Source organism: Uranotaenia lowii, chromosome 1 (assembly GCF_029784155.1).
Source record: "Uranotaenia lowii strain MFRU-FL chromosome 1, ASM2978415v1, whole genome shotgun sequence".
NCBI lineage: Eukaryota > Metazoa > Arthropoda > Insecta > Diptera > Culicidae > Uranotaenia > Uranotaenia lowii.
Window position 1 is genome coordinate 106,500,074 of NC_073691.1, and position 26,378 is coordinate 106,526,451.

General features: G+C 39.4%; 2 protein-coding genes and 2 long non-coding RNA genes across 5 annotated transcripts in view; 2 read left to right on the plus strand and 2 right to left on the minus strand.

The window, feature by feature from the left end:
- Nucleotides 1–3,926: 3,926 nt before the first annotated feature.
- LOC129737765 (uncharacterized) lies at nt 3,927–9,001 on the plus strand. Its single transcript, XM_055728927.1, has 4 exons — nt 3,927–4,266; nt 4,562–4,681; nt 4,922–7,348; nt 8,934–9,001. The coding sequence occupies exons 1-4, from the start codon at nt 3,927–3,929 to the stop codon at nt 8,999–9,001; spliced, it is 2,955 nt and encodes a 984-aa protein (XP_055584902.1).
- A 91-nt stretch (nt 9,002–9,092) lies between these two features.
- LOC129738682 (uncharacterized) lies at nt 9,093–10,835 on the minus strand. The gene is made up of 4 exons (XR_008735594.1): nt 10,222–10,835; nt 9,859–10,154; nt 9,562–9,781; nt 9,093–9,500 (listed from the first exon to the last, which is right to left on the minus strand). It is a non-coding gene; the product is annotated as an uncharacterized LOC129738682 (long non-coding RNA).
- On the plus strand, nt 10,799–12,239 carry LOC129738681 (uncharacterized). Of its 2 annotated transcripts, XR_008735593.1 has the most exons (5): nt 10,799–11,084; nt 11,155–11,364; nt 11,439–11,605; nt 11,848–11,951; nt 12,026–12,239. It is a non-coding gene; the product is annotated as an uncharacterized LOC129738681 (long non-coding RNA). The 2 variants fall into 2 exon arrangements; XR_008735592.1 differs by having other exon boundaries at nt 10,800–11,364.
- Nucleotides 12,240–13,196: 957 nt separating this feature from the next.
- The window catches only part of LOC129737766 (uncharacterized), a 39,340-nt gene continuing 26,158 nt past the window's right edge, over nt 13,197–26,378 (minus strand). Inside the window, exon 4 of the mRNA XM_055728928.1 lies at nt 13,197–13,818. Coding sequence (XP_055584903.1) covers nt 13,319–13,818 — 500 coding nt within the window. The 3' untranslated portion in view covers nt 13,197–13,318. The remainder of the gene's footprint in view (nt 13,819–26,378) is intronic.

Sequence of the window (26,378 nt, forward strand, 5' to 3'; positions counted from 1 at the left end):
TTGGGTGCCATTTGTTACGGATAGAAAAGCAGCGGCTAGACCAGCCAAGGCAAGGTACTCAAGAGTACGGAACCTCAGGGCCGGCTGGCTACTGGGTAACCAAGGACTCTTACCGGTAAAATACAGAAATCGGAAATTTCATGTTAATTGTGATTTTTATTAACGTTTTCTTGTGGCGTGTTGTCTGTGTGTATAAAACAATGTTCTGTGTCTTGTGTGGCGTGTAATTGTTTAACTAACCGTGATTGTGCTGCTGGTGGTCTTGCGTCGCGACGTCGTGGTTCCAGAATTCCAGTTCCGGAAGCAGGAGGGCCGTCAATGTATTGGCGTATTGACGGGGTGCCGAAACCGTCGGCGCCAGCGGGCGTTGCTGGACTCGGTCGTTGCAGGCGTCTTCCTTCTTTGGCTTTTAATCGGCCTGCCCACGAGAGTGCCCCGTATCCGGACAGGCCGAGAAGGGAAGTCCTCCTTGATAATTAGGGATCCGCAGAACCCGAGGACGAAGATGATGATCCTATTACGATTAGGCGCGAGATCACAAGGATCTGCGGGCCGAGCCGTGGGGAAGCCAACCGGCGTTTCCGGGCGAATTCCTTGGAACTTCACAACACTAAACGGGGACTAGACTTCACACACGGACGCCTGATATAGAAGAGACTCGAAAAACGGAAGCAAGCTTCCTTTTCGGCTTTTTCATTTCATTTTCCAAATATTCCTCCTTTCCTCCTCTGTTAGTTGACAGCAGCCAGCAGTAAAATGTAGCCTACTGTGGTGCTATCTTGGTGTCAGACTCAACAAGGAACATGAATTTTCTAGAGCTAAACATTCAAAACTACAAAAGAAGACAAAAATCAAACGATTTGTAACCAACCGGTTACAAATTTCACGAACTCTGGTTGTTTACGTATTGTGGAGACCCGAGCAAAAGATAAAGTGTCAAAAAGTTATACCGAAACGTTAAAGACACTCTTTGGGACTGAGTGAAATACCCAACAAACATTTTTGCTGATTAAAAACGCCAATTCTCTGATCGTATGCTGTTTTGAGGTGCTGATTGCTGTTTCAGCTTTCTTGCTGAAGAAAGAAATATTTCAGCGCTGTTTCAGCGTATAAGGAAGTTTTATTTCAGCCAATAGAAAGTAGGGGAAAATTGGCTGAAGAATAACTCGTTCAGCCTTTGTCCAACCATTTTTGACACCTTCAAATTTGACAACCGTCAGCTGTACAAGGGTAGCTTCGAAAGCGTCTTTCAGCAATATCAAACTTTTTGTTATTCATGACGAATCAACATAATTATCTTGTGAATCGTCTAATGATTCGAAATTTCTCATTTTGCATGATAAAATGGCATTGCCGGAAAATTTACATTTTAATTCTCGTAGCCATTTCAATTTCTTCATATGAAATTGACTTTGGTTGAGAAATATTTTGGTCGCTTAAGAGCGACACTTTTCTGTTCCTTCGCAGAATGCATGGTTGGTTCTGCCTTCTGCGGCATGAGACCAACAAGTCGTAGGTTAAAAGTTCGAGACAAGTTCAAATGAAGAAAAAATAACACGAGAGGGGAAAATTAGCTGGCAAACATCGGACATACATCGGTCAGCATTCTTTTTGTTTTTTTTTTGTTGCTCCGTCAATTGACGTTTCATGTGGTTTCATGTCATCTTCGCTGATTAATTTCTCCAGATCTCGATGTTTAAGGGCTGAACAGCAGCTTCTCTCTGAATTTGGGTTGCCTTCTTTCAGCAAGATAGCTGATTTAAAATTAGAACTAAACAATGTTTCAGCGGTTGTTCAGCAAAAAATGTTTGTTGGGTAGTCCCCCTCACTGCCATGGCAGGCAGGGATCCAGACCCACCAGATGATAGAGGTTCGTTTCCATCATGGATGGCCAACAAAGATAACGATGGTATCCTCCGTATACTGCTCCTACGTGCAGTTTCCGAAAAGGTTGATGATCAACCAACTCTTCCACCCAACCCGTTTCTCATCTCACGTTCCGTGGAAGCAATCGTCGGCTACGGAAATCGGCACTTAGTTTCTGCCGTTAAAGAAGCGAAAGGAAGTAGATACGTTTTGAGAACACGATCACCGGAAATATATTCAAAACTATGCAAGATGACTCACCTTGTGGATGAAGATCGAACCCGCGTAGAAGTGATAGACCACCCAAATTACAGTTTCACGCAAGGCGTGGTCTACGAACCTGACACCAAAGAATACAGTGAAGAGAATCTTTTGAATGAACTTAGCCGAGAAGGAGTTACTGCTGTCAAACGGATCACTAACAAAGATAAAGAAACCGGTCTGATCAAAAACACACCTCTCCTGATACTAACTTTTAAAGGGACCAAAAGGCCAACCCATATTCTCTTTGGGATGCTACGGATCAGTGTTCGTGCGTATTATCCGTCCGTACTACAGTGCCGCAGCTGCGCTGCCTACGGCCACGCCCGTAAGCATTGTACGAGCAAAGCGGTGTGTTTCAGATGCTCACAAAAACACAAGCTCGACAAGGATCAGGATTGTCCGAACCCAGAGTACTGCTACCATTGTAAAGGCGCTCACTCACCGATCAGCAAAAGCTGTCCGGTCTTCCGAAAGGAGGAAGCAGTGGTTCGTATTAAAGTTGACAAAGGTGTTACGTATCGAGAAGCCCGAGACGAAGTTGAACGAACAAGCTCTCAAAGTTCATACTCAAGCAAAGTTCAGAGTCGTTTGAACGAACATTCCGACAAGGACCGAGAAATTAAGCTGCTCCAAAAAGAAGTCGAGAAGCTCAGAGATCAACTGAAAGACTTTGCGCTACTCAAATCTCAACTCGAAGCTTTACAAGTTCTCCACCAGGCAGCCCTCAAAGTTAACCAAGAACCATCTGGCAGTAGCCAAACGAGCATTAGACCAACTGATGACAATATGGAAACAGCTTCAAAAACCCGTGTATCTAGAATAGATTCAGGAAAAAGAACCTCGGCAATCATTCACAAAATTCCACAGAATCAGACCACTTCAAACTCGCAACGATATCCTAATCGTAGCATGAGCAGGAAACGGAGCTCGCAAACGCTTCCTCCAGCTGAATACGATAAAACATCGAAAAACCCCCACGCTGAACAACCAATTGAATACGACATCATGCTGAGTTCCGAAGGACATACATCCGACGACAACGACCACGATGACTGATCACACTACATTCACCGCAGACCAGGCCACCTTTACAATAACGCAAAACGACCCCAGCAACGAAATTGGTACACGAATTTTCAACGAACCAGATTCAAGTCAAACTACTCACCAGACTCCAAGCCGGAATCCAGCAATCAGGCACTCCCCCGTGTCAGCCTCAGCAGTAAACGCAATCTTGTCACATCACGAATCAGACACTGCAACAGCTGACACGGGGAACCTGCCCTCAACGGCAAGTACCCACGAAATTTATTCCCCAACAACAAACCCTGCCGAGTTCTTTCCCACAGAGACAACAATCAACTACGATCATCTAGACCACATACCTAACATCGACCATCCAGAGTCCCAGTACATCCACAATCAACACACACCGTCAATTTGACAACAATCATCACACGACATCGGTTTCAGGCAGGAATCCAGCAAATAAGCATCTGCCCGTGTCAGCCTCAACCGCCAACGCACCACCATCGACAGAACAACTACCGGTGACAGCTGACACGGGGGAAATGCCTCCCTTGGCAAGTATACATTCATCTCTCTGTCATTCGTCCAATTCAGTCGACCATCTATCCATAGATTCAGAGGATTCGGAACATTATAGCAGCCCTACCTTCGCACTACAATGGAATATACGAGGTTTAAGAACGCACCGCAACGATTTGCAGCTCCTGACTTCAAAATTCCAACCAACTGCAATATGTCTACAGGAAACGAACGCTGGATCGCACAATATGGATGCTAATTTCCTTGGGCTCAACTACCATCTTATGCTCGGAACGTGTTCTGCTCACAGCAGACAAGGTGCGGCCCTGGCTATTAAAACCGGAACACCTTTCCAACGGCTACCGGTAAATTCGGACATACAAGCAGTAGCAATCCGCATATTTTCACCTGTCGAAATGACGCTCGTTTCCATCTACTTACCACCAAGTGAAATCGACGTCTTAGACAAACTAGAAGATTTGCTCGACACACTTCCGAAACCACTCATGATTCTGGGGGACTTCAACGCTCACCATGCTTCATGGGGGAGCCGTATTTTAAGCAGATCTACGATAGCAGCGAACAGAGGTAACCAGTTGCTTGAAATTTCGGAAAAAACCCAACTAGTTATTATGAATGATGGTTCACATACACGAATCGACTCTGCATCAGGCAATACGCAGGCTATGGACCTCTCCATCTGCTCTCCATCACTATTACAAAGGTTCACGTGGAAAATCCTAGCGGACACCTCTGATAGCGATCATTTCCCAATTCTGGTACGGTGCTACGACAGCAACGATGAACCTCAACGACATCGAAAATGGCAATATAATCAAGCAAATTGGGATTTTTTTTTTTTTTTCTTTTTCTCGGGATTAAGCAAATTGGGAGGAATACGTGGAGCTAGTAAACGAAAATATCATTCCGGAAGAACCGCTAACGGTGGAAGAATTCACAGAACGACTCATCGAAGCGGCAGAAAAAACAATTCCGAGAACAAGTAATAAGCCTGCTAAAAAAACGGTTGCTTGGTGGAACCCTGAGGTTAAAGCTGCTATAAAAGAACGACGAAAAGCGCTTTGATCACTTCGACGACTTGGAGAAAACGATTTGAGGAAACCAGGTGCACTAGCTCAATTCCACGAGGCAAGATCGATTTGCCGGAAAATTATACGTGAAGCAAAGCAAAAATCATGGAAGGATTTTATAGATACAATAAACCCTGACAGTCCATCCGCAGTAATATGGAACCGTATAAATCGCTTACGAGGTAAACGTCACTCTAACAACATCATCTTTCATCTACCAACTGGAGCTACTAGCGACGGGTCTACAGTCTGCAATGTACTGGCAGATGAGTACGAAAAACGCTTTTCGGATTCCAACTACCCAAAACGGCTTCAAAACTCAACCAGATCTGCATTCACAATCGACCGACCGTACCTCGATGAAAAATACAATTCAGCTTTTTCGCTGCTTGAATTGGAATGGGCACTTGAACGACGTGGAGGTAATTCTACTGGCCATGACAATATCGGTTACCCTTTGCTACAAAAACTTCCTGGATCTTCCAAGCGTGCTCTCTTGGATCTCTACAACCGTATTTGGACATCGGGACAATTTCCACCATCCTGGAGACACGGTATTGTAATCCGTATCCCCAAACCAGATGGAAATCGAAGTCAACCAGATGGATACAGGCCCATAACTCTCCTTAGCTGCATGGGTAAAGTATTCGAACGTTTGATAAATCGTCGTCTAGTTACCGAGCTCGAAGCCACCGGTAGATTAGATCACCGTCAACACGCTTTCCGTGCTGGTCATGGAGTGGATACTTATTTTGCCCAGCTAGAAACCCTTACAAACATCAACGATTCGGAGCACATAGAGTTGGTATCTCTGGACATTTCGAAGGCGTTCGATACCACCAACAGGACTCATATTCTGCGCACATTGAGAGGATGGAAAATAAGAGGCCGTATGCTGAATATGTTATGCAGCTACCTCGAGCACAGAACGTTTAAGGTATCTGCAAACGGATCGTTATCAACTCTACGATCTGCTGAAAACGGAGTTCCTCAGGGATCTACTTTGTCCGTAACGCTTTTCTTAGTAGCCATGCAACCTTTGTTTGATGTTATACCGAGTAACGTGGAAACTCTGCTATACGCCGACGATGTTCTCCTGATCTCCAAAGGTACGGATAGAGTAAAATTGCGTCAAGAACTGAGAGCAGCTGCAAATGCTGTTGTCAAATGGACAACATCAGTAGGTTTCACGTTGTCGGCTCCGAAGTCCAAACTAATGCACATATGCAGAATCAAGCACAGAAAGCGAGGCAGACCGATCAAGCTTAACAGAGAACCTATACCTCAAGTCAGAACCATGAGAGTACTAGGTGTGCTCTTGGATTCTAAAATGAACTTCCGCCAACATTTCCGACAAGTCAAACAGAGCTGCGAAAATCGTGTCAGAATCCTTAAAATCCTTGGATACCAACTCAGAAGAGGTCACCGTAAAACCCTGCTTCAAGTCGGAAACTCTTTGGTCACTTCCAAGTTACTTTATGGTGTAGGCCTGACCAGCTGCAACATTGATTTGATGGACGAGATGCTAACACCTACATACAACGAAGTAGTCAGACAATCATCTGGAGCTTTTCGTTCAAGCCCAGTTGAATCTCTTTTAGCTGAGTCAGGTTGTCTACCATTTCGACTATTGCTTGTGCAACGACTAGCGCAATTAGGCATTCGACTGGTGGAAAAAAACATTGACCAAAGTGCGTTGACAATTGATCGATCGGAAAACGTCTTCCAATCAACCGCCAACACGCCAGTACCCAGCGTCTACCCACTTTCAAGGCTTACTGATCGTTTGTGGAACCATGACCTCCCGAAAATTGATATCACATTAAAAAGAAGCATTAAAGCTGGGAGTAGCCAAAGAATTGTACTCCCGAAGTTCAACGAGTTCATAGCTAGTAAATATTCCACATTTAAACACATATACACCGACGGTTCTAAAGATAACAACAACACTGGGGCTGGAGTTTATCTACCACCCAGGAAAATCAGTCGCAATTTGCCAAGTGATTGCAGTATTTTTTCAGCAGAGGCGTATGCACTAAACGTTGCTGCTCAAGAATCGGACATAAATGAATCCACACTCATCCTTACTGACTCAGCAAGCTGCTTGGACGCACTCTATAAAGGAGCGTCCCGACATCCATGGATCCAAAGCTTAGAAAACCATGCACGCGAGCGTAATCTTATATTCACTTGGGTACCAGGGCATGCTGGAATACCTGGCAATGAAGAAGCCGATAAATGTGCTAACATCGCACGTAATAGCACCCCACCGTCAGCCGATCGTAGAATACCAGCTCAAGATGCTATTCAGAACGTAAAAACCAGCATTTGGAGCACATGGGAGCACAAATGGCATTCGAATCAGTCATTCCTTAGGCAACACAAATATATGCCCATAAAACCTAAAGACCGGAAATGCTCATCAGACCAGCGAGTTTTAACAAGATTACGCATAGGTCATAAAAGACTGACCCATGCACACTTGTTCGACAGAAGCTCCCCACCGATATGCCAGTTCTGCGGCGTACAAACCACTGTGCAACACATTTTGATCGACTGTCGCGGATACGAAGAAGCTCGTAAGGAATTCAACATCGAGGGAACTATTTTTGAAATCTTAAAAAATGAAGAAACAAAAGAAAAATCACTTATAGAATTTTTAAAAAAGTGTAATGTCTACAAATTTCTGTAAAAACTAAACTCACTAGACACGAATGCCACAAGGTGGTAAAGTGTCATAAATAAACCTAAAAAAAAAAAAAAAATCATGACCATAGTATTTTCGACAACAAACATTGACAGTTATCGAAAATTACCAGGTACATAGTAATTTCAATAATGTTGCATGTGCATTTTTACAAAATTGATGTTATAATTTGCGTGGTTGAAAATACTATAACGCAGAAATGGTAAAATTATCATGACGACGTCTTTGGAATAGCAACGCAATTTTTTTCCGTGTATTTGTCTGTTAAGGGCCCTCCCGCATACTAAAAAACCATATCTCAAACAGTTTAAACCATACATCTACGGCTTCAGAAAAAGTGATTGTATCTGTAAACGTAGCTGTTCTTCTAAACTTTACTTCGCAAACGATAAAAACGAAATATGAACGTTCGCGTGAAAACGTGACTTTAGATGGGAAGGTGATAGAATGATATGGACGATTTCCTTTAATTTTTCTTTAATAGTAAAATTGAATTCGAACCGTTACACAAACCGTTCATCCCTTCTGTCAAAAATGAACGAAACTCCGGTCAGAGATGCCAGATGGTTTTGTACAAAAATAAGTACACATTTATGGAAATATTTTTTTTTTTAACATTTCGATACGATAGAGTCGTTTTAGTTTCAACGACAATGATATTGTTATGAAATTTCGATATTCATCTGAAAAGGCTTAAGTTTGAACATACACTTGGAATTTTAATTTAAGCAAGAGTTTTGATTTAATCTCTTTCGTTGGATGTAACTTATTAGAATGAAGTCACCAAGCCTTCTCGATTACATTGCTTCATGTAAATAATATACACACTATTAATTTTTTGGTGTAAATTTATGTCAAAAAGGATGCACAAAAAAGAAGCATCACTTTTGACATAAAATTACATTGGAAAATACAGAAACGCTTGAAGACATAAAATTTCCGGCTATAAATGAATAGCACATTTGACATAATATTGCATCATCAATGATGTAAATTTACGTCAAGTAGAACGCACAAAAGCGTAGCATCGTTTTTGACATAAATTTAGATCATTGATGATATAATATAGCATTGTACATCCTAATATGTGAATTATTCTACTGAATCAAAGCAATCGAAAAAATCCTTTTAATTTAACCACAGTATAAGAAAAGTTCAGATATCGACATTTCGATAGCAACTTACTATCTTCTTCAGTGAGCGATTTCGATTGAAAACGCTCACTGATAAAAATAGTAAGTTGCCACAAGTTGCTATCGAAATACCGGTATCTGAACTTAGCTTATAACGTTGTTGAATTGAAAAAAATATCTTTCGATTGCTTTGATTCAGCGTCGTTTATATTTTTAGTCATAGGAGCTTTCGGAGACACAATTTTAGAGGCATACATTTCATTTTAATATTCATATTCTTATATTGTTTATGCAGCTTATTCAAAAATTCTTTCATCTACACAGCAAAAATTGAATCATTCAATTTAACATTGAAAGCTATGCAAATTATTGAACCATCGTTATCTCAGTAAGCAGTTCTGTCTAGGCACTGTTATCGAAAAAACTAGATATGTGAGATATGTTGAAAAGGGAGTTCTTTTCAAGTTATGAAAAAACAGTATCTGTAAGCTTTTCTTATCACATTTATTCAACAATGGCTCGAAATAACAAACTTGCACATATTCTGCTTACTTGTTGTATTTTGTTATGTTTTGAAGTACATGGCCGCTTTTTTCCTCCAGATGGATAAACTTCCGGGGTGCGAGGTCACAACTCTCACTGGAATTTCCGAAAATTGTTCCACCGAGTTTCTCCAGGTCCTTAACGATAAGGTTTTCTCATTGATCCATTTCCAGACTTTTTCGTGTTTTTCTTCTTTCATCGTCTCAGTGCATCGATACTGTTAGCCCTGGGTACCAAATGACATCTTACCTTGGAAAAAAACTAAGGTGTCGTTTGGTCTGCTGCTCAGCGTTCACTGATCTTAACGACAGATATTTGATTTTCAACGGACCCATCAACTCAAGTAAGCTGGAGAAAGAAAACTCAAATTACTAAAATGTTAAAATCAATAATAGTTTCACAACTTTACCCATGGTTGCTCCCTTCCTGCTGGTCATCAATTTGCACATACAAATGGTATGGATAAGGTAGGCCGGACAACCTAAGCGCGGTTGAGCTTTTCGAGCGGTTTAGGAAATTATGGTCCTTCATCAGCAACACTACGTCAACCGTTGCCAGGAAAACGTTTCCTTCCCGTCTATTAGGCTGATAGCAACGCAACGATTCCACCTAAACAACCGAAACTTCATCTAGAAAAGAGATAAATAGAGGCACTGATATAGGTAATTTATTTTTGAGAGAAAACCTCAGAAAGTTTCCAGCTTACAATTGCGTGCATTGATCGATGTTATTACAGCCGTGATGAGGTGCAGGACGTACGCTCCGAAAGTGGCAAGCCGTCTCACTATTGTTGAAAACTTCGCTGGCCAGCCAATATCCGTTCCGTGCCGTGATTTGTTTTGCCGACCCCGAATGGAAAATATTGGTTCCTTTGAAACCCCGTACCATTGAGAACCAATTAACCGGTTGCCCCTGGAAGTTTTGTTCCAATCGACAATTCATTCCCAAGGGGGAGAAATTCGCTAAGTATGTGCAGCAAAATTCATCCAGATGATCGGCGCCCTGAAAAATGTCACTAAACGCTATTAGCAAATCCGTTAACCGCTGCCAGTCCTTCTCCAGAAAGTACCATTGGAAGCTGGTGAAGGCTTGTTCCTGTAAACTGAAATTTAACTCCTTTTCCGGAAACAAATTTGATCCTTTTCCCGCTGTTGAATTTTAGAATCACTTTCAACATTTCCGCCTTGTCCGGAAAGTATCCAGCCAGCACAGCTCCCACGTTAATGATCCGGACATGGGCCTTGGAAACGCGGTCCTAGATGCAGTCACGGTATTCGGTACGGGTGTTTCGATCGTTTTTGCTGATTTTCTCGTTTTGTTTATTTTTGCTGTTTATTAAACTGCACTGAAAAACTAAAATGTCCATACTTGGGAATCAAAAAATAGTTTAATATTTTAAAACATTTTTAAAGGCTATAGTCCACATGAGGCGACCTTAAATCGTTTAATAATTTTTTTTAATCATAAGTTTGTTTATTAAGTTAAAAAAAAAATTGGGTAAACATATAATATGCTTCTATTAAAATTTATTAGAAATCGGAGAAAAAATTGATTATGCATGACTATTGGCTTATTCGACCTTTCAAAAACATATACCACATATTAGAGTACACGGAAAAATAGAGTTATTCATAAAATGTGTTGCGATTACACCTTCAAAATAACTAATCGGTTGCTGCTCAGAATTTGTATATCCCCAATTCAATTTTGGGTAGTTTTGGGTCGCCAGTATACAGATGTGAACTAAAACTAGATTAGTCAACTCTGTATAAAAAGTTTGCTGTTGTTGGAATTTAGTTTGAAGGGATGTCGAAGCGAAAAAAGAAAAAATATTTTAACTTTTTGATCGCGGAGGATCATTTTAACAACCGAATCCGGTGACACAGAAGCTAATTTGACTGAGCAAGGAATGTCAATCGAAATTTAAAAAAGGTAAAGTTGCTTGCATCACGAACATTTAATTAACTAAAATTTTTCCAATATACTTTTTTCGAACTGTTAGAAACAACGTCTGAAAATGCGAGCCAGTGCCGAGAAAGCGCTCGTCAAGAAAAGGAACGGACAGATTCTGCAGAAAACGCTGGTGAACGAGCTGGAACAATTGTTCCATAAGATATGATGGATCTGATTGGAAAATTTTCGTAGCCTATCCGGACATCGCCATCCGATGGAACTTTCGCTGGATGTGCATCGAACAATTCTGCCAAAATAAGTAAGTTCGATGAGACCCAATTTCGTCATCTTAGATTTAGATCAATTCGGTATCAATTTAATTTTTTTTTTTAGAAAAAACCAAGCACCATCGATAAATATCTGGGCTCCTCGGAACTCTTACTTAAGGTTAACCCGGAACGGGACTGCGGCGGGGAGCGACGGCGGTGTATTCTGGAAAAGGGAGCCAAATTAGAACCGAGAAATTGATCTCTGCACTGCATTCCCATACGTACAAAAATGTGAGTATTAGTAAATTAAACAAGTCCCATAATAGATAGATAATAGAATTAGTTCATTTTAAACAAAACCGGGATTTAAAAACCCACCATGAAAACATTAGCGCATTTTATTAAACAGTAATTTTCTTGGAATGGTTTATACCAATTAAATTGTTCAAATCAATTGTTTCAAATTATAAATATTTTTCACCAAATTGATGCTTTAATTTTATTCAATCATTAAGCTTTGATTTCTATTTCAGGTACATTATTCCTTTTTTCATCGGAAACGGCGAATTGTGTTACAGTTGGTGTTATTCAACTTCGGACCCGTCAACGGGAGAGAAACACCTGCTATGGCTAAAATGTAAGAAGATAGTTAATCTGTTTCCAAAATTATTGTAACAATTGACAGCACCTAATTGATTGGTTTGATTTCAGGAACCGGTGCTGAACAGAGTTAACGAACCTGGAACGGGCGCTGGTTTTCGATAAGACCAAAATTCTGCATCAGATGTTGGCCGCTTATGATCCGAACGGTGCCCGGTCAAAGAAGATTGAGAGTTTCTGGCGGAAGAAAAAAACTCACAAGCATCTATACTGAAGCGAAGCTATGGATGCGTTTAAATCGTTTGTTTCATTACCTTTAATGATATAAATAAAGACTTAATTATTGCGAAGATAAATTTTTTCTAAGAAATTCTTTTCAAATTTACTTTTGCAGAGAAATTTCCAAAATACATGGACATCCCCATGTCAAAATATACAGAATTGACTAACTGGCTGAAAGCTTTCGAATGTATAAAAGCTTTTTGCTCACGCTCTGTGTAAAGCGCCCAAACATAAAACTAAGTGGAGACACTTTTCTCGAATCTGTATGGATTTTTATACAGAACGGAGTAACTTTGTTTACCGTGTACACCTTCAAGCCCCGAGTTCAAACTCAAAATTAAAGTTTTTTTTTTCAAAAATTGTTCAGTTCAGTGGCGGCCGCGATCCCTCAATTTTGAGTTTTCTCAAAACTGAGTTCATACTCAAAAGAAATTTCAAATAAAATTTTACAACCCTTTACTCGAGGCTACTGAAAATTAAATTCGGCAGTCGAACTCAAAGTAATTCATTTTATTCGAGGGCTATTTATTTTAAAGGAATGCAAGAAAAAATGCATGTTTAGAGAACTGACTGCTTTTCAGGCAAATATTGTAGAGCTATTTGAAAGAATTTCACTACTCCAATGGGAAATTTCAGACGCTTACCCAGCAATTTACGCCCGGGAGTATTCAGAAATTTTAAGCTGCACACAATAAATTATCATCATCATTTAGATCTATTCAAATAACTCGTGTTTTGCAGTTTTGAACATAGAACTCAGTAGTAGAAAAAAGTTTAAAGAATAAAGGGGAAGTTAAAAACACTTTGATGCTCAAGATCTGTTTTTTTTAATCCGTTGGGAAGAGAAAAAACCTTTTTTTAAGTTCATGGAAATAGAGCTCTGTCTTGATGCTCATGGTCAAACTTAATTTTCAGCATCAAATCCTTAGCGTGTTGTTTAGTTCGAAGAAGGACAATTTTTTTTTTTTTTTTTTTTTAACAATTCTTTATTTGAAACGGCTCATACCTTCAGGCTTTAAGGAGCCAAAATCGATTTTGGTTGTTTACAATTGATTTCTTAACTTAACACTTTGTGAGAGGAGAAAGGAAGATAGAAAGGGAAATATGAAAATAAAAAAGAAATTATAGACGAAGATCGATAGCTTTTAGAAAAAGGTAGATTTCTAACATATAGTCCAAATCTAGCACAGCTAGTACATCTCTCACTGGAACATTAGGTGGTTTTCCTCGGGCCCTAAGGGAGTCTATTAAATTCGTTCTGGCGACAAGATGGACCTCACACGACCAAACAATATGCTCGATGTCATGGTAACCTTGGCCGCAACTACACAAATTGCTGCCAGCAATGTCAAAACGATAGAGTACCGCGTCTAAGGAACAATGATTGGACATGAGACGGGAAAATATACGAATAAAATCCCGACTCAGGTCCAATCTATTAAACCAGGGTTTAAGGCTTACCTTTGGGATAATCGAGTGGAGCCACCGACCATCCTCATCCTCGTCCCATTTGCGCTGCCAGTTGACAAGAGAGTTCCCTCGTACCAAGAAGTAGAATTCGTTGAAGACGATTTCACGTGGATACGTGTCGCCTTCCGTCGCCCCCACCTTTGCCAGAGAGTCTGCAAGGACAATTTTGAGAACAACATTTTTTCTGTGATAAGATTTGACGGAAAAACTGACAGCATACTGCATGCGCAGGGTTGAGAGTTGCAGAGTATATACAGCTACAGTTCAGGTGTACTAATTTGTTGCTTGTGTATGTGTAGGTTAGCTGCCCGAATAGTTTAATAAAATCAATAATCACATGAATTTACTTAATAATTGATTTTATTTTTAAAATCTCTAAGTAATAATCGAATATCACATACTTTGAAAGCGTATTAAAAATCAATGTTCTCATAAATTGTATTACATTATCAGTAAAGTTCTATGCCTTTTTCGAGCAGTCTATCAATACTTGCTCATGTAGTTTATAGAGCTACCTGTCGGATATGTCTATAATTTATTTGTATTTTATTTTATTTTTCTTTGGAAAAATAGATTTTATAGCCTCGAAGATAATTTAAATACAATAAACGATTGGCAGATTTACCCCAAATTTAACGGAGGTGTAGTTTTAAGGTGGTAAGGATTCTTATGAATTTGAAATTCAGTGTGACTCTTCCGCTAATTCACATATCCATCACAAATATGAGAACTTTGTAAACGAAAAAAGTGTAGGAGTGTTACCATTCGAAAGAATTGAAGCATAAGAAATACTAGTATTGTCGTGTCGCAGGTAATTTTTAAATTCATTTTCTTGTTTCACAGGATAATAGGCTTTCATTCCAGAGTCCTTGTAAGCTGAATTACTAATTCAAACTCAAATTATATATTACAGAAGCCCTCTGGTTTTAATATCATCTTTGTCCACACTAGGCTTTTTGGCAGCTGCAATGGGTTACATTGCCAAGTCTATTTTGTTCGGGTGACAAAGAGATATCTCAAGTTTCCCTTACAACATGGAAGACATCAATAAGGCTTTGCATAATTCACCTTAAAAAACGTTGCAAACCAACTGTAATGAGTAGCCTAGTGATGAGCCTTTTTTTAGATGAATGATGATATACTAATTTAAAAAGAAAATCTATTGTATGGTTTTTGAAAACACTTACTGTTGTCAAGTTGAGGATACGGACCAGATTTTTTGTTTGCTTGGCAACATCCACCAGGATTGGTCAAACTGAAAACGTAGTGTGAAAGAGCTCGTTACTCGGTACTTTTTAAATTTAGGCACTAAAACTAAAAAATAATTGAACTTATATACCTACACAATTATTCTATTGATAATTTGAAATCGCGGCTCTCGGAATGCAATTTTATAACACTGAAATTTCTTTTAATTTGTATGCTTTTCGATGTAAATTTAGGTTCGTTTTCAGTTTCTGTCGGCTATTTTTAAATCGCTTTAGGAATCGGGTTTCATGTAAAGTTCAATATTTTTTGCTATGAATAATTTTAATATTTTTTGCAATATTTGCCGCTAGCCATTGATATTCACTTTTCACGATGCATGTTTGAAATCCAAATAAAAGCACTTTTTCACATTCAATGGAATCATTTGAAAAATTCGTTTGATTTTTCGATACAATTCCATTCATTCAAGTTTGCCATGATTCGTGGCTGAATTTTCCATGGATCATATTTTCTGTCCTTATGCTGGCGTTCCATTGAGAGGTTTGCACTTTATAACACCAAAATAAAATAACACAAATCATTCGCGATCAGATTTATTACAAGAACTTTGTTAAACGATCGTTTTTTCAGGAAGCCCGCGATAAAACTAAACACGATGTGGTAATTAGATGCGAGATGAAATAGAATTAGATCTTAGTAATGTAAAATTACATCTTCTTTGAATTAAATCATAAGAAAATTAGGTGCTTAAGCGTTTCTGGCTCGTGTAATTTTAAAAAATTTTTGGTGTGTATAATTCGATGACGATCGTTAAAAATGAACAAAAAAAATCGATGACAATTTTGACGAGATAAGTACAAATTCAAAAGATCAGCCAAACTGGCATCATTGGTTGGTAGAGGGCAATCTTTGCTGGTGTTGTTGGTGCAGTTTTCGCGCATTTATTTTTTTTACGGTTCTGCTAGTACGGCGATTGTGGGTTCCCAAACCGATCCAGGAAAACAGCGTGATGAATTTCATCGAAATGGAGCCAGACTCCGGCAGATGGGAGAATAGGATTGTTCCGGTGAACTCGTTCTGCTCAAACAATCAGGAAATTTGGTAAGTAAAGTAGCTGAAATGTTCAAGAAATCGAATGATTGTCTAATGAAAAAAACGGTCCTACGCCGTTTGGCCTAAAGTCATTTGGCATAAAGCCGTTTGGCATAACGTCGTTTGGCATAAAAGTCGTTTGGCATAAAGTCGTTTGGCATAATGGCCGTTTGGCATAATGGACGTTTGGCATAATGGTCATTTGGCATAATGTCCGTTTGGCATAATGGCCGTTTGGCATAAAAATATAAAAATTTATAAGGTAACACAAAATGTTGCTAAACATTAAAATACATAAGTTTTTTTCAATTTACCGATTTTCTAGGTTAAATCAAATCCCTAGGAAGGTCCCGTGTTTCTAGGTTTACCCAAAGCTAGGGACAATCCCCTAGCCCGGTCCGCAACGCGAAGCGTAAGGACCATACTTCATTTTAGTTCGAACGCGAAGCGTGAGGAGGCTTCCTCGAAATTTTGATCCATCATTTTAGGACGGCCACGTCTTTCTAGGTTTATTCAAAGCCCTAGGAAGGCCCCGTGTTTCTAGGTTTACCCAAAGCTAGGGACAATCCCCTAGCCCGGTCCGCAACGCGAAGCGTAAGGACCATACTTCATCTTAGTTCGAACGCGAAGCGTGAGGAGGCTTCCTCGAAATTTTGATCCATCATTTTAGGACGGCCACGTCTTTCTAGGTTTATTCAAAGCCCTAGGAAGGCCCCGTGTTTCTAGGTTTACCCAAAGCTAGGGCAATCCCCTAGCCCGGTCCGCAACGCGAAGCGTAAGGACCATATTTTATTTTAGTTCGAACGCGAAGTGTGAGTAGGCTTCCTCGAAATTTTTATTTATCATTTTATGCCAAACGGCCATTATGCCAAACGACCATTATGCCAAATGACCATTATGCCAAACGACCATTATGCCAAATGGCCATTATGCCAAACGACTTTATGCCAAACGACTTTTATGCCAAACGGCGTTATGCCAAACGGCTTTATGCCAAATGACTTTATGCCAATCGGTATACAATCGAAAAAAACTATTTTCAGTTTCCTCGCACACGCATCACCCGGGCCACGGTGGATTTTCTGCATCCTGTAGTAGCTATGAGAGCAACCTTAAGCTGTCCCTATGGCTGGGGGAGGATCCTCTGCCAAAATTAGCAAACTTGTAACCGTTGTGTAAGTAATACAAGCTGAATAAATATAATGTTTTAAAATGAATCAATAAAATACAAATATCCGAAAATCCCCAAAAATATTTTCTTCCAAGTGTGGGTGAGGGTCGCCATTCATGTACGGTTCTGGATATCGTATGTATAACGTTGGAAGAACGTCATGTTGAATCGTTTTACAACTATTATCGTTACTGTTTAGGTATAATATTACTTTACTAAAAACTATTACAATAACAGTTTGGTTGTCTGAATATGTTTTCTATGAGCGGTTTCCAGACGTTATCTCAACTGTTTGCAGAACGGTTCCTCCATATAAATGTTTTAATGGTTTTTAACAGTTACATAACCTAACGACATATTCAAAATACCATCATTTCGGTATTCACGATTCAGATAATGAATTTAACAATTTCTAAAATCGTTTGCTAAACATTCAGGCTACGCTTTATAAAAACGTGTTACGACTGTTTTAGAGAACGTTCGGTTACAATCCTGGTTTATGCGGGCTATTACATAAGACGAGTCACGAGTCATTTTACTCGATTGACCCATTTTAGCATTATAGTAGTCGAATCGAGTCAAACTTCAGTCGAGTAGCTCGACTGAGTCGACTGCTTGAAAGTTCGTGACTCAGCTGTCACGATCAGCGATGGAAAAAAATCGCTTCTAACGATTTTGAGCAGCGATCGACCAACGTTCGGACTCGTTCCAATTGCTGCTGGCAGACGACGCCGTGTGTTCTGCTTATGTTGCATGGAGAGATCTCAGAGAGCGACGAGTGACCAGAGATTCGAAGATGCAAGAACAGAAAAAATCCTGTTGCGTGCACTCGCAACGCTATCCCATATCTTCTATATGGCTTGTTGCGCGTGGTTACGACAAGCTACGAATCTCGAAGGATACAACTCCCGAATCTCCCCGATCACGGTGTGTTACAACTTGCGATCGGATCGAATCATGGTGTTCATAATCATGATTTTTAGAATGATCCTGCTCTGTTGTATGTTGCTTGGTCGTTCGTTCGTTAGTAGTTGGAATCGATTCGTTCGCAATTATTTAGAAAGATAGCGACATGGAGTGTAATTGCTGTACTGTTGAAAAAAAAAATCCCTCCGATTGTGGGTGGGAGGGGGTGGGGCAGTTTCTGTTTTATGACCATAGCAACAGGTAAAAATATGACCCATTCCAAGCGCCTCTCAACTTGAGAACCTATTTTTATTTTTCATTATTTAAAACTAATTTGTATAGCATTAGAATGGCTATTTCTTGAGCTTCATTTCCCATTATAAAATAGTTACCTTTTTTTAGAATTGAGTTTTTTGTTGTTGAAATTTAAGAACTTTAGTATGAAAATTAACTGATTTCAACAATTACTCTTTATTTCAAACAAAACTTTGTCAAAAAACTAACTAAGGTACACCGGGGTAAGTGGGGACGGTGGCTATTAAAACAATACTGAGAACTATTTTTTCAAACTTTTAATGCAGAATGTTAAATTTACTTGTAATCTATCCAATAACTGTAAAAGAGATACGGTTCCGACAATTGCGAATGTTTACGGTGACTTTTTGTAAATTTTCTATTTTCAACTACGATGTGAAGTTGATGTGCATCTTTTTCAATCGCAAGTTTCTCGTAAACTAGCTGACTCTGGACGAAAAACTCTACATTGACACAATCCTTACATTCGAAACAACCAGTTAGGAAAAGGAACGACGGTTAAAAATTGAGAAAAAAGGGTTTATTTGCAAAAATCTAAAATTTTGTCACCAAACCCTACCTGGGGTAAGTGTGGACGGCTTTATACATACTTGATGTTTACACATTTTTTCAATTTTCTGTCCTTCATTCAATACAATTTAGCTATATTGCATTCAGATCATGAAAAGTTTGGGAAAAGTACTTGGTTTTTCTAAAATAAGTATATATTTTCGATAATATCGGGTTACACACAATAATCATTGAAAGCTGCCATATTAATATTTCCATGAACTTTTCTCAAAATTTCGGACGGTTCGAGCAATAAAGTAACGTATTCAACCAAAAAAAACACAAATTTGTTGAAAATTTCCTTAGAAATCAAAGGGAAAATCTACCGTCCCCACTTACCCCATAAAGCGGGGTAAGTGAAGACGCCAGCAGTCCATAACAATTTACGTGAAAACTTTTTTCGCTTTGTAACTATCAAGCTCATCTCTTCAGCATTTGTGAACAACATGTTCTTCATCACATTGAACGCGATTTTATCAGAATTGACCCACTGCTAATTTTTTAATGATTTTTTAAAGCTGAACTATACGAAAAACCGTCCCCACTTACCCCAGTGTACCTTATATAAAAAAATGCAAAATGATTGTAAAAGGACATTTTGAAACATGATATTAGATTAAGAATAACTACAGCAACTTCACGTTCTAGAACCGGTGATAAAGGTATGTATTTTAAAGCGTTGTGACTGCAGATAGTTATCTGTGGCTTGAATAAAAATCTTGCAAAAAGATCATGATCTTCTATATTAGAATGAAAAACCGCGCTAATAGCTTCTATTACTAGCTGACATTATGTTCAAACAAAATAACTAAGTATCCATGGATTAAATGCAAACAAAATTCAAAAATCTTTATACATGGTAAATTTTATGGATACATTTTTTCCTTCTTACAAATTCATAAGACTTTGATGGAAAATAAATTTCTCATATATTTTTTTTTGTTTAACTGTCCATTATTGAAACTTCAAACTCAAAGAATATTACTAGAAAATCTAAATCGAGCCCCGTATTCACATTAAATCCCACGGAGAGACTTTTGAAGGTATAACAAAACAATAAAATGAAGGCACTAGCACAGGGTTCCATGCAAAATTAGGGCCAGAGTATATTATGGAAACCTAAAGTTTGTATAGAATTACGTGGATTTTGTTCGGGAAGAACAAAAAAAAAACAGTTTTTCACCAATAAATTTGAGCTTTATCAACCGATTTGTCTTTTAACCTGAATGTTTTATGCTTTAATTATGACAATATTTCATCTGAAAAACGCATTTCGATTAGAGTTATCATAAAACAGTTATTAAGCTTTTAGATAGGTATATGAGCGTCTAATTTCGAACACACTATCTTTTTTTACCATAACCCTTATCGAAATGGGGCCTTGGGATACTACAGAGATTCGTTGATTATAATGAATCGATACTTTTCTGAAATTTTCATTAAAATTTGATCGGAGAGAAGAGCAGAAAAATGCGGTTTTATTAAAAAACTGAAAAGTGGAAAAAGTTACGCGTTGTGACGTTACGATTTCTTTTGCAAAAATTTGGATAACTATTTGTTCAGGAAAAATTCTTTTGATTTCATATTGTAGCAAATTAAATTCTTAACATAGAGGTATGTTTTTCTTTAATGTGTGATATGAACGTTGCAAACGTTGTGACCACATGCAGGAATGGGTCATATTTAAAAAATTCAACAAAATGCTCAAAATGTAGAAGAAAATAAAAACTGACAAAACTTCCATAATTGACAAAATTAACATAATCGTCAAAATTTGAAGAAAAAAATTCAATTATTACAAAAGACAAAATAGACAAATTGATATTTTTTTCATAGTTTACAAAGTTACAAAATTGAACCAATTGTGAAAATTGACAACAATTTTAAAAATGACAAAAATATTAGAACTTAAAAATGACCATAAATTAAGAAACCATCAGAATGACCAAATTAATTAGTTGAATGAATTTGAAAATAAAAATGGACAAAATAAACTGCTTTGATAATACATATTGGCCGATTTCGCAAAATGGAATCAATTGAAAAAAAAAAAAATACAAAAGTAAACAACTGACTAAATTGACAGCATTGATAAAATAGAGGAAATATAACCTATTGAAAAAATTTAATAAATTCACAACATTGGCAAACTTGGTAAACCAATAAAATAGACAAAATATTAAATTAAATGAGATACACTGAAGCAAAGCAATGAATGGCGGTCAAAATTTCCGTTGAACCCTCGCCCATTTATGCACCTTAGTATAAATTTGTTCTTAACAATTACAATTATTGTAAAATCAGTTTAATACAATAAGACTGTCTAAAGTTGTTTGCATTTTTAAAGTGATTTTTTTTGGTACTCTTTTCAAAGCCAGCTTCGGCTAATTTACTAAAACATATTGAACTAGTTTTTAAATGTTGAGAAACAAGAATAAATGACGTACCCAATAAATCTAACATCATACATATTGAACACATTCTATAGCAAGTGGAACGACTACAAACTACGAATAAAATAAAAAACGACATCAGTTTTAACGGAAACTTTGCAAACGGCATGGGAAGATTTAAAAAGTTCCAAACAAATTTCTCATAGAACAACGCCCGTGCGTATGTTTTTTTTTCTATCTATCCATACCCGGGCGCTTGGGTAACTCGAGAGCAAAACAAATCCTAGCCATTCTACCTAACCAACAAGTGCCGAACTTTGGGAGTGGTTGCAACAAGATGTAGGAAATCCCAAAGTGTATGTATCGTCAGGAAATAGATCACGGTCACAACTTAAAAGAAACTTCACTTCACTTGGATTTAGTCCAATAATTAATAACTTTATTTTAAGTAAAACTTTAGACTACAAATTTATTCTAAATTCACTTTATATTATAAACGTGGCTAGGTGACCGGTTTGTTCGACGGTTGGTAGAGAAGAGAAAAAGGAATCAAAAATGCTCTATCATTGTAGGCGGGAAAACAGATTTTTCCTGACAGGAGGGAAATTACAGTTGAAGAGATGGATTCTAAATTTAACTCTAAAATGTTGTGCGCTAATTCAAATCTTGTACGTTACATAGAACCGGCCACCTGAAATGTTACATTTCAATTCATTCTTACAACTATCACTGTATAAATTCATTCATTAATTTTATCCTTGAAGTTGGTTGCATCGTCGTTCGATGAAAATTCTTCTTCGAATGGTAGCGGACATATCATGGCTACCGAACGCTTGAAGTTTCCAGCTGCCGTGCGAATCGTCACAACTCGCGTGATTCCGTCTTCTCCAGGATTAAGTGTTTCAATGCGGGCCAACGGCCATCGTACAGGCGGCAGCAATTGGTCACGAAGAATAACTATTTGACCAACCTTCAGGGTAACCTTTTTCGGGTCCGTAGTCGTGTAGCGATGCAATTCCACAAGATATTCGTTGGTCCAACGATTCCAGAAGTGTTGAGTCCTTTGTTGGATCAGTTCGTACCTCCCAAGTCGATTTATAGGAACCTCCTTGTAGTCAGGATCAGGCAGAGTCATCATTGGAGCTCCTATCAGGAAATGTCCTGGTGTCAAAGCCTCAAAATCGTTCGGATCATCAGATAGAGGGCACAGTGGTCGGGAATTCATACATGCCTCTATCTGAGCCAGCGTCGTTACCAGGTCTTCGTAATAGAGCGAAGAGCTGCCCACTTGTCGTAGAAGGTGTTTCTTGGCGACCTTAACCGCAGCCTCCCAAAGTCCGCCAAAGTTGGGAGCTCTGGGCGGTATCAAATGCCAAACAATCCTAACTGCAGCAAGACTACTTTGAATGTTTTCGACGTCAGCACGGTTGTGGAACATTTTAAATAAAGCGTTCAATTCGGACTTTGCTCCACAGAAATTCGTCGCATTATCAGAATAAATGTACTGAGGATAACCACGACGGGACATAAATCTTCGTAAGGCTGCCAAAAATGCGTCGGTGGTTAAGTTTCCCACTAATTCTATATGCACCGCCTTGGTGCGGAAACATACGAATAAAGCTACGTAGCCTTTTGTTGGACCAGCTCGACGGTTTGGAGATTTGATAAAGACTGGTCCACAGTAGTCAATACCAATAGCGAGAAACGGACGACCAGGGGTAATGCGAGGGGATGGTAATTGACCAACGGGTTGGTTTATTGGTTGGGGATCGACGCGAGCGCATCGAAAACAAGATCTTAGAACACTCCTTACTGCTCTCCTTCCATTTATCGGCCAATACTCAGATCGAATTGTGGCCAATGTGAGTGAGATCCCTCCGTGGACTAATCTTCGATGATAACTCATTATCAGTAACCGGCTGAAGTGGTGGAAACCAGGTAGAAGTATGGGGTGCTTTTCTCGAACGGTTCTCGAGAGTTCTTGAGCCGGCCACCCACTCGAACAATGCCAGAAGGGTCGAGGAATGGGTTGAGTAACTTGAGGCTGGATTTCTTGGATACAAATTCTCCCTTTTTCAGACGGCGTATCTCTTCATCGTAACACTCATGTTGTACAATTGCTATCAGTGCAAATTTGGCCCTATCCAACTCTTGCACAGATAATGATAATGATTCGGATCGGGTTTTCTCTCTGGTGAGTTGGGCAAATCGGAAACAATAGGCAATAACTCGGACCATGCGATGATAAGAGGAAAATCGGGTAATTATTGGGCTAGGTGGTGGTGGAGCTTGGGCAACCAGAGTAGTCAGTTTTCGTTCTAGAAGTTGATCGGACAAGTCGGGCATGGAGAAACCTTGTGATGGCCAGTTTTCTTCCCCCTGATGCAACCAGGACGGTCCTTTCGTCCAAAAATCGCTTGTTAAAAGTTGATCGACCGAAACTCCTCGGGACACCAAATCTGCAGGATTACTTGAACCAGGAACGTGATACCAATTCGAGCCATGGGAGAGTTGTTGGATTTCTGCTACTCGGTTAGCAATAAACGTTTTCCAATTGCTAGCGGGAGATCTAATCCAGTGGAGGGCAACCATCGAATCGGACCAGAATCTTGACGAGGAAATATTTAGTTTAAGGGCATCGTGAACTTTCTTGTGTAGTTTAGCTGCATCATATGCAGCACATAGCTCGAGTCGGGGGATACTTCTTTTCTGAAGAGGAGCTACCCTAGATTTAGCTGCTAGTAACGAAACTTTCACCTCTCCATTAGGCCCGATTGATCTGCCGTAAACGCAGGCACCATAGGCAGTTTCTGATGCATCAGCGAAGCTATGCAGTTCAATATTTTTGTCAAATAATGCATGTCGATCAATTCTTAAATTTGATAAAAAAGGCAATTCTTCCAAATACCTAGTCCAGGAATTTTGTAATTCAAGAGGCACTTCATCATCCCAGTCCAAAGACAAAGTCCATATTTGTTGTAGCATAACCTTTGCACGAACTATTATAGGGGCAACAAATCCGAGAGGGTCATATAATCGAGCGATATTAGAGAGCATGTTCCGTTTTGTTATGGGTCCATTGTTCATTTGAGGGTAAAATTCAAATCTAAATTTGTCAGTCAGCGGTTCCCAAGATATTCCCAAAATTTTAATTGTTTCTTCCGGATCAAATTTGCGGATGGTTTGGGTAGCAAGATTTTCCGGCGCAATCCCTTCCAAGGCTTGATCTTCATTAGAGCACCATTTTCGCAGTGGAAAACCTCCTCTCGATGTTAACTCATCCATTTCTATACGCAGCTGTTTGGCCTGTGTGACTGTCGCTGCCCCACTGATGAAATCGTCCATATACATGTCTTCAACTAGGGCTCGAGCAGCAAGTGGAAATGAGTGGCCTTCGTCGTCTGCGAGTTGCTTGAGAGTCCGGGTGGCAAGGAAGGCAGATGGGGCTAGACCATACGTAACAGTGGTCAACTCAAATTTGGATATGGGTTCTTGTTTATCAAAACGCCACACGATTCTTTGGAGAGCTCGGTCTTCGGGGTGGATATCAATCTGCCGATACATCTTCTCAATATCAGCGAGAAGGGCAATCTTGTGTTTCCGAAATCGAATTAGTAGGCAAATGAGCTCGTCTTGGAGCACAGGTCCAACCAAGAGCGTATCATTTAGAGAAAACCCTGTGTTTGTCTTAGCTGAAGCATCGAATACGCAGCGAAGTTTTGTCGTCGTACTTGATTCCTTCATTACAGCGTGATGAGGAAGATAGAATGTAGTGGGTGGATAAACGTCCTTAGAATCTAATTTGCGCATGTGGCCTAATAGTAGAAATTCCTCCAGAAATGTGTGGTATTTTAGTTTGAGGTCAACATTCCTTTCCAGTTTTCTTTCAAGATTCAAAAAACGACGAGTAGCATTTCCAAATGAATTGCCTAACATTTTAGAAATGCCTTCCTTTTTGGGATATTTAACGACATAGCGTCCCGAATCATTTCTGGTAACCGTGTCGCTGTAGAATTTTTCATAGTATTGTTGAGCTGGAGACAAAATTACTGAATCCAGACTTTCAATTTTCCAAAATTGTTGGAGGGTCTGATCAATAGATTCGAGGGTTGAAATGTGGCATGTAATATTGGGATTTTCTTCTTGCGATGTCGATTTTCCTGAGACTAACCAACCAAATACAGTCTCTACTAACACCGCGGATGGACTTCCGAGTTCTATCCGGCCACCTTTCAGGAACGAGTAAAAATATTCGGCTCCGATAATCAAATCGACCTTCTGCCTTACATTGAAGTTGGGATCTGCGAGATCAACATTGTTTGGGATCTTCCACGAGGTCTTCGGAGTAGTGGTGGATGGGAGATGAGATGTTAGATTGCGTAAAACTATACAGTCCAATGGGAACGAGAAATAATTGAATCTGGATTTGACTGTAGTTGAAACAGAACAAACTGCTCGAATTTGGGACTCACCCACACCGAATATGGGGCTATCGATGGGGGTTTTGGGTAACCGAAGTTTGTTGCTCAGCTGTTCACTCATAATATTACATTGGGAGCCCGAATCCAAAAGCGCGCGCGCAAAGTGCAAACCGCCATTTCCATCTAGTACGTGAACTACCACCGTGGATAGGAGAACGTCTGCTGCTTGGGAAATTCCGACCGAATTCAAGGATACTGCTGCAGTTTGGCCACTAGAAGTTGGAGGAGATTGGATGTTGCTATTTGTGTTCGGTGTTCCAGGCGATTCAAATCCGGGGTGCAAAAGTGAATGGTGTCGCTTTCGACAAATACGACATGTGTATTTGGACGTGCATTTACGTGCAAAGTGATCATTGCGGAAACAGTTGCTGCAAATTTTCTTTTCGTTGACCAAGTTCAGCCGATCAGAAAGCGACATTTTTTCAAAAACTGGACATTGGAAGAGTGCATGATACTGTTTGCATGCTAAACAACCTGCATGAAAACCATCCGTACTAGCATAAGTGTTGATCCGTGAATTTGGTATGTGTTTTTGCCTTTTATCTACCGAAATAAATTTTGCCTTTTTATCAACTGTTTGTTCTGAGTTAATCGAC

Bases quoted from the DNA above. Each gene is read 5' to 3' on its own strand.
- LOC129737765 (XM_055728927.1), top strand. From the start codon at position 3,927: ATGGATGCTAATTTCCTTGGGCTCAACTACCATCTTATGCTCGGAACG. The intron at 4,682-4,921 runs GTAATAAGCCTG...GTCCATCCGCAG, and splicing joins AAAAACAATTCCGAGAACAA to TAATATGGAACCGTATAAAT. The intron at 7,349-8,933 runs GTAAGGAATTCA...TCATCTACACAG, and splicing joins TCGCGGATACGAAGAAGCTC to CAAAAATTGAATCATTCAAT.